Raw genomic sequence first — 8,585 nt, forward strand, 5'->3', positions numbered from 1 at the left:
CGGAGGCCTTAAGGCATCAGAGCAGCAGTGAGAGCCAGGAGGTAATCAGCAGATCATTTGTTTGCAGACCTCTTATCTGCCAGATGTTTGCATCAGAACTCTAAATCAAGCAAAACTAGATGTGAAAGGCAGTCCTGGCTCGCAGAAGAGGTCACAGAAAGGGTCATTTTGTTATGCTTTTTAAAGACTAAAAAGCAATCATTAATGAACTGTTCTTCACATTGGTGACGTGCCTTTAATCTGAAGATGTAAACATATTTAGAAACATTAGGAAGAAGAAAGATGTGGGCCTGTATCTTTGATGCTGGTCCCTTGGGGTTGGTTGCCCAAAATTCAGAGTCTTGGACCCTGATACTCAAAGCAAGGATTGCTTCTGGCTCCAGGTGAGACCATGCAGCCTGTGAGCTCTCTGCACTTCTTAGGCCTGGTGTTAGTACTGGGGTGTCCACGAGACAGCAGCTAAAATTAGTTTAAAAGAAAAGGAAAAAAAAAAGAAAAGACATCTTGATGGAGGAAAGGATGAGAACCAAACAACCTGCCTAGTATCAGTGGCTGAGCCAGGATGAAAGTCCTGCTCTCCTCTCTGCCATTCCCTGTTGCAGAACCATGTTGAATCAGTAAACATTGGGCAACTTTCAACCATTAGGCAAATAGTCCTGCACAGCAGTACATTACACAGAAAGCTGCAGGCACAGTATGTGCCCCTTGACTGAAAGCGCATCGGAAAGATCAGCAGAGCTGCCTGGTCATGGTGTAAAGTTCACCTCCAATTTTATGTGAAAAATCATTGCATTTTTATTCCTCTTAAGCTAGGAAGCTGTTCCCGTGAGGAAATCTTGGGAAGAAGCTATGAAAGGGAACATCAGTTACAGTATTTTGTCTAGAGCTGATGGAGCACAGGTGCTCCCACCCCCATACATAGATCCACATCAGTTGTTTCACCCTAATTACTCAGCTCCCAGAAGGTCTTTTCCCCTCGGTTCCCACTGCTCCTTCTGCAGTCAACAACCACGGCTGCTCCTCCCTCGGATGCTTTTAACACAAACCTAAGAATGGTTTCAAATGCAACTTTGGAAAAAACTAGCAAGGACAGTCTCCTGGAATAAAAAGGCCCCTGTTGAGTAAAGGCTGTGGTAATGAGAGGAAATTAGCTCCTCAGTTTAGCTTTGAGTAGGGCCTGTCAAATTCTATTAAAAATAATTATGTAAGCTTCCCTCCCCCAGCCCTCTTATACTAAAACAAGTTTTCAAATGAAAATTTATTGTGGAAGGATGTTTTTCTCAAAAATCATTAACTTTTTGATAGGAAAATTTGTTTGTTTGTTTTGGTGTTGGCCAGAAAGCTTCATTTTTTTTTTCTTTGGTTTTGACAAAAGCTTGATGTTTTTATCAACAAAATGCTGCCATTATTCCTCTTAGCTTTTTCTTTGTGCCAGGTGCAATTGGAGGCTCTCCCCACATAATAGTTATTGCAATGATGATGACACCACAAGGTAAAGTCTGCCCATTTCATGAATGAGCCCAATTTTTATTTCTCTTCGTCACAAAAGTCATCCCACATTTGTTGTACGCACTGTTGGTTGCTGTGTTACGGGACATATCACCATGTACCAGATGCTTTACTCTTGCAGAAGCATTTCTAATGGAGATGGAAGCTTCTGTTAGCTGAATTTTAGAACAACAGCAAAAAATAATAATACAAAACCAAAATATCATCTTCAGCTGCATAGCAAATATGGATCAAAAATTTAACACCGTATCAGATCACGAGCGTAAATATACCTCACCATAAATAAAATTCATTGTACAAAATAACTCAAGCAGCTTTTCATACAAATATGGTACATTTGACAAGAGTTTTTGAGAATATTTTCTTGGGGTTTTTACACCTTCAATTCTTTTTTCTTTTGTTTTCAAACACACATGAACCTACTGGACTGGAGTAATGCAGGAGAAAAAGGACTAACATGTTGTTCAATGCTAGTAAGTGCTGTCAGAGTTTAAAAGGAAAACCATTGAAGTGCTGAGCTTGAACTAGTTTGCTTCCCCTTTCTATTGTATCATTGAAAGTCAAGTGTAGCATCATCCAAGAAAGGCATGTGCACTGTCAGTAGTCACATTTTATAATGTCAAAGCCGGAGGGAACATTAAAATAACCTAGTCTGACTTCATTCTTGACACAGGCCATCCTTTCTTCCCCCTGTAATTCCTGTGTCAAGCCAACAACTCGTCTTTGAAGTAGACATTCCAAGTGGTGGCTGGTAAATCCCGGGGAGTTTGCAGACTACTTCAGAGTCAGAGTAAGCAGGAAAATGTAGGTAAAAAAGCAAGCCCATAGTCAGTGGACTTTAAGTATCCAGACAGGGGCCCGCATTTACCTAGGAAAAAAAATTAGGGGTCTGCAGATTGTAAAAGGCTGAAAACTATAGGATTAGAGCATATCTGCAAGGAAGACACCCAAACTTGGCAGAAAGTCTGTAAGTGTGGAGAATATGCCCGACCCCGTAGCAATCTGTTACTATTTAGCCCTACTGTTACAAATTTGCTCCCTATTTCCATTAACAATTATGACATTAAAAAAAGGACAGGAGGAAAAAGATTCCATTTTCATGGAGTTCTTTAAAGACCTAAGCCTGGACCTCTTTCTCATACACAGTCAAGGAGAGTTAGAGAACTGAAGCTAAAGACTATTTGCATCCTTTAGATAATAAAAGGACAATAACATCAAATCTCAGAAATGAAGACCGTAAGATTATTCATAGCTGATACCTCATACTACTTGAGCAACAAGGCAAAACATCTGCATACACTCTACAGTCAAAAACACTTTACATTTTGTTCATGCACTTTGGACATTTCACTCAAAACATTTAATCCCTCGGAATCTGAAGGGATTTTACGTTTTGCCAGCAAATCTGAGGGCAACAAATAGATTTCATCTACCTGTTCTTTCAAGTACATGCAACTGTGTTTTGCAGGGTTTCAGAGAATTATTATGGCAAAACCACAGCAAAAGAATGCAAAGTGATATTCATGTTTAGGTAAAATATCTCATGACTCACTCCAGACCTAAACAGATGAAAACAGGCATTTAAATTCACCTTACTATATCCTATTTTGTCTAGGTAGCTGAGACTGGGCCGTGTGGTACAGTTCATCCTTTTGTGGTAACTTCTTGCTCATGCTGGTTTCTGAGAAAACTCCAACATCCCATAACATGTCAGACGCAGTAGGACATTTAACTTGTGCTGTGCCCTCAGACAGGGACTTGTGCCACCTTTTCAGCAACACTTTCATACCAAAATAACAAGCACTTACTATTTAGGTCAGGAAAAATAGGATCTTGGTTGGATCTATCTTCCTCGTATCTTGTTTTCCACAAAAAATAAAGTGCTTGATTCTCCTCTTCCTTTTAAAAATATATATCTGTAGATACCCTCACTCCAGTAGTGTAGAAGTGTTGGAATATGATGGAAAACCAGAACTGACATCCTTAGTGGAAGAGTAAATGGAGAGCAAGAGCCCTGCAGTGTCATCAAGTCCCAGATGCTCTCCTGCTGCTCTTCCTCACGACATGGAGGGAACAACTCACCTTGCCGGGCTGGGTCCTTCCCTGCCACTCAAAGATTTCAGCCAGACTTCCTGAGATTTCATTTTACTTTCAGATTACTGTGCCGCACAATTTCCTCCCCGCAGTTTAAATGTCTGTCTCGGTAATTAAAGGAAACTCAAGGTGTGAAAATGTCCAGCACTTTTCACATGTGGGGTGTTTATTGATTATCAAGGGAGTAGGTGACGAGCGTCTGGGAGAACAAATTCATCCCACCCAGCAAAATCTCCTCTTGCTAATAGTAGTATGCTGGCTGTTGTTTCCTAAGACAAAATACTCCAGCTGGGACATTTCTACTAATTAATTATATGTTCCCTCCGAGAGAATATGTGCCCAGGCTCTGCCTTTTTAACATCTGTAATAGCATGCAGCTTACAAGGCATGATGAAATGCATGAAAGGAATATATATTATCACATCTGTATACTGTAACAGCAATCATCTGCTGTGACCTGGCTAAAGCTGAGAAATTAAAATACTGCCAGTGGTGAGGCTAGCATCATTTTCTCTTGGAGCATGTGGTTTGATCTCCTTTAACTTCAAGCACAAGCTTTTATATCACTTCAACGACACTACTGAGGGGAAGCAGGGAAGGCCATGAGTTATGAAATCCTCCTTGAAGTTCCTACTGAATTTGTTCTCAATATCCAGGGATCTTAGATTAGCTGAGTGGGAAAAGGAAACGGACTCCAGCGTTCCCTCTGAATACCTTTAAACCTGGAAAATTCTGGGTATTTTTTAATGCGTATCCTGTATTTTACCTCTTTATACAATCTCATCATTTCTGAGTGATGGGAAGTTTACTAAGCCCTGCTGATAGTCACCGTTCTCTGAAGAAAGATATTTGGTCACTGTGCCACTAGGAATTTGTCTAAAACAAGGGAAAATAGCATCCCAGAACATACACAAGTTACACACCCCAGCTCTCATCCTTGGCCAAAGATCAAAGATCATGTATGTTTGAGGTAACTACACCTGCCTCCTGTCAGCACCAGTGATTATTTCCACCCAAATTAATATGTTCAAGAACACATTCACACGAATGCAGCCTCTTCTGTAGTCCGTAAGAAATCTTGTTCAGTCCATGGAAGATGTGTCTTCGGGGAGAACCCTTTGCATTAAAATAAGTGGATGTCACATAGCAGGGAAAAAGCCAGGCCATCTTCTCTTTCCCCAGTTCTCTGAAGTGCTGAGGAATTATTTGGCGACTACATCATTGCTATTCTGAAACCCACGTGCCAAAGCTCCCTTTAACAGATGCTAGAAAGGCCAATGGCGTGGCAGAGAGCACGAAGTTAGCCCCAGCCTGGGGCATGCAGCCATCCAAGACCAGCCCGGCACGGCTCTTCTGCGCCCATCACTTGATCCTCAGGGTGCTGCCACAGGTGACATCCTGTCTTCATCCCTTCTTCCTCCTAAAGAGTGAATCAGCGGCTTGTCTTCAGACCCTCCTGCTCCATGGCTGGTGGCACATGTCATTGGGGGTGATTTGCCCCATTGCTTCTGCGGTGGGAGTGGGCTCCTGGTGCTGCGGAAGCATGAAGCTCTTCCTCCAGGACCCCCCCACGTTTGGGGCTGCAATATGGCTTCAGAGTGATGTGTTTGATTGGATGAATCACAGGGAAAAACTGGACCACTTCATGGAAGAAAAGCACATTTCGCCCGCCCGCCCCACCCACCCCCAAGTCTGAAAGCAACAAGTAAAACCGATCACAGGGATGGTACAGAAGAACATGCACTCAAACAGGGCTGGATGGGAAGATGTGTCCTCGTGTGTAGTAGGCATACCCAGTCTTACTTTGTTGCCAGGTCTCATGCCATCGAGTTTACCCCTCCCAGCTGTTCTGGGTTCGGTCCCTTCTCCCTTCCCAACCCGCACGGGGTCAGTGTCCACACTAGCAGGTGGTGGCCAGCGACTGGTGGATTGGGGGCTGGAAGCAGCGCACGTGCTCCACCGTGGAACTGTCTGTTTCCACCGACTTCATGTACTTGTTCAGGATGGCAAAAATCTCGTTGTTCAGGATCTGATACTTCCTGATTCTGTCGGCCATCTTCTTCAAGGGCTGGAGGGATGGTGAGGGAGGAAAAACAGCAGATGAAGAGAGTCTTATGTCATCTGACCACCTAGAAAGTACCAGTACCTCTGCCCTGCTGCTGGAAACCTCTGCTAAAGCAAAGCAGCTATAACACGTGTTACAGTTCCACTTAGCACCTCCCAGGGACCGGTGACTCACTTCATTATAGGGTTTGATGACTCAAGACAGAGCATTAACAAGGTCAGTGAGTGGTCCTAAGTTAACTGTTCTAAAATCTAGACTCCCAGCTGCTTATTGATAATGCCACTGAGATCACAGGATGGTTGCTGGAAATACCAGCTTCTCAGCTCCAGCTTCCCAACCCCAGGAAGAAGGGAAAAGCTTTGGGAGAAAAAAGATTCAATTGTCGAGCCAATTAAAACCTTGGCCTCTCTGCTGAGACTGCAGATGGCAATCTCACAGCGAGTGTGTCCAGTTTGAATAAGGTTACCACCGGGCATGGTTGTAATTTATGAGTTTGGACAAAGCAAGACAGAAAACAGAGAGAGAAGTGTGCTGGTTCAGGTTCTTTGGGACCTCACCCTTCAACTTACCACGTTTTTTATGATTTCATCCTTCCCGTCCTGCCTCTGCACCTTCAGCAGGTGGTAGCAGAAGTCAAATAGGTCAAAGCGCCGTTGCTGTCCAAGGAGAACAATGATAGAGCAACCTGCCCAGTTCAGACCATCTCCAAAGCATTGCCTGGAAAGAGGACACGGTGATGGGGTGGGGAAAGGTGACAGGATAGAGTTAGGTAAGAGAAGTCCTACCATGGCACCAGGAACTTTCCTTGGTGAGTTCCTAGGGAAATCAGATTCAGTCCTACTCCTAGAAAGTGGGTATACACCTAGAGAAAATGAACTCAGAAGGAGATATGCAGAATTACACCAGGGCCAGGCTGTGCAGGGTGCATCACAGAGTAAGATGGATGAGGACCTAGCCTCTGACTTGGGTTGTTGGCCCATCTACCCATCTCCTTCTGCACGTTACTTTAGGCATCTCCCTTTCCATTGCTCTTTTCCCCAGCTGTTCAGATAGAAAGCTCTCTGGGCATCTCTTTATGTCCATGCACAACAAAGTCCTTTCATCAAGGACCCACATTCCCCCTGTACCCTACACTGGCTGAGGCTATCGCTGCAGCTGAGGGCATCCCGGGGGTTTGCCAGCCCCGCTAGCTCACGAGCGGCACTAATGGCAGAGCCAGCCGACAGACACTCACTCTGCAGTGAACTCGTTGGTGCCCACAGGGATGCAGTACACAAACTGCATGGCACTCCAGAGCCGGTGAAACTCCACGCACTCGTCCACATGCATGACCCCGTTCGTTGGGGGTGGCCCGCGCCAGATTGGGTCCTGCAGATAGCTCCTAATTCGCGTCAGGATCACCTCAAACATGGACAGCCCGCAGCATAGCCGCTCCTTGGTCAGCAAGTCACCCTCCCGGGCGATGGCTATTTGCTGAGGAGGAGGACAACCAAAGAAACAGAAGTGATGATGTAATACAGGCAGACCCTCTCGCTGGACTTAACGCTTGCCGGTCTCCCCGACTCTCTCAAAGTTAACACACATCCCATGCAAGGTCCAACCTTACCTCTGATGGCTGCTCCCATGGCACTCCCCACCAGAGAATACTCATCCCTCAAATGGAAGCAGACTTAATATTGTGCTCAATTATATTTCACCAACCTAAGTATCTTTTGAAATAACTACGTACGTCAGAAAACAAGAGTTGAAGGCAAAGCTCTGATCAGAAATACTGATCCTTAATTCTGCTAGCACGCTGTTCTATTAGTGCTACTCAGTGTTGCTGGGTTTAATTCCATGATTTCTGCAGATTACGAAAATAAAACAGAAGAGAACAGGGACATTTTGCTTCCCAGGACATTGCCATCATCTCTTTAAATGATGATGATGAAACATAGATAGCCTATGGCTTTCTTGATTTCTTTTCTAGTTAGGGTTAAAAAGCTCTGAGGAAGATGAGAAGCCACCAGAACCTTAATACTGGAAAACCTGTGGTTTATAAGGAAGTCAAATAATATTTTTTTCCAGATGTGAAAGCTTTACATGTGTGGAGAACTTCTGTGGCATCCCCACTCAGGTTTACAGGTACAAATCTGGAATGGCTCCATTGGATGGAGTTCATTTGGCTTTTACACTAGAGGCAAATTAAAAGAGAATTGACTTCATTTCAGCCCCATTGCTCCCCCAGAGGAAAAAAAAAAGGGGGTTTTAAATAAGCAACCAGGGCCTCCCCCCGGCACGGGAGCAGTGACCCCACTGAGCTCACTGAGCGGGGCTGGCGTGCAAGTGTGGAGTTTGCTCGCTGCTCTGATATCCTCTTAGCTGCCCCATTTCTTGCCATTTCCAGCAGCATTACTGACTTTTCTTTGCAGTGCTGCCAAAAATAACACGGGAAATGGGAGCCGAGTGCTGTTAGAGTCGTGCCCGTGGCTGTGGGAGGTTCCAGCTATGCCGTGCACACCCCGGTAGATAAGCGGCTGCCACGGTGCCCTGGCCCCACAGGCCGAGCCTTTTACTCCTCTCACCACTTTGGCAGAGGCATGCAGAGCAAGTGTGACATTTACCAACCCCTGCCTATCCCAGAGGACTTCCTGGAGCTTGAAGTAGTTTTTAAGCTTTTGCTCCATTTCCAGCTGTCCCTGTAATGCCTATAAAAACATCATCCCGATCAGAATCATGATGGGGGCTCAGAGCATCTGGTACAACAGGCAGGCACGTGTCCTGGCCAGACATTAAGAACATGAATTATGCTCGGTTTACTTGGGTCATCTTTATTCCACTCTAAAAAACCATGAATGTGCCTGCACGTCCCCTTTCCTGACTTAGTTTATGCTGGCCGTAACCTAAAGCATTTTTAGTTTGGTGGCTACTGAAATTA

The 8,585-nt window shown here is 44.7% G+C and overlaps 1 protein-coding gene across 3 annotated transcripts in view; it reads right to left on the reverse strand.

Annotated features, from left to right (window-relative positions):
* Nucleotides 1-5,503: 5,503 nt before the first annotated feature.
* Nucleotides 5,504-8,585, reverse strand: part of CYFIP2 (cytoplasmic FMR1 interacting protein 2) — a 46,250-nt gene continuing 43,168 nt past the window's right edge. For all 3 annotated transcript variants that reach the window (XM_009333522.1, XM_009333521.1, XM_009333520.1), the window contains 3 exons: nucleotides 6,903-7,141; nucleotides 6,238-6,385; nucleotides 5,504-5,671 (listed from right to left, as the gene is read on the reverse strand). In XM_009333522.1, the coding sequence (XP_009331797.1) occupies nucleotides 5,504-5,671; nucleotides 6,238-6,385; nucleotides 6,903-7,141 (555 nt within the window). The remainder of the gene's footprint in view (nucleotides 5,672-6,237; nucleotides 6,386-6,902; nucleotides 7,142-8,585) is intronic.

Source organism: Pygoscelis adeliae, unplaced genomic scaffold, assembly GCF_000699105.1.
Source record: "Pygoscelis adeliae isolate BGI_AS28 unplaced genomic scaffold, ASM69910v1 Scaffold431, whole genome shotgun sequence".
NCBI classification, from domain to species: domain Eukaryota; kingdom Metazoa; phylum Chordata; class Aves; order Sphenisciformes; family Spheniscidae; genus Pygoscelis; species Pygoscelis adeliae.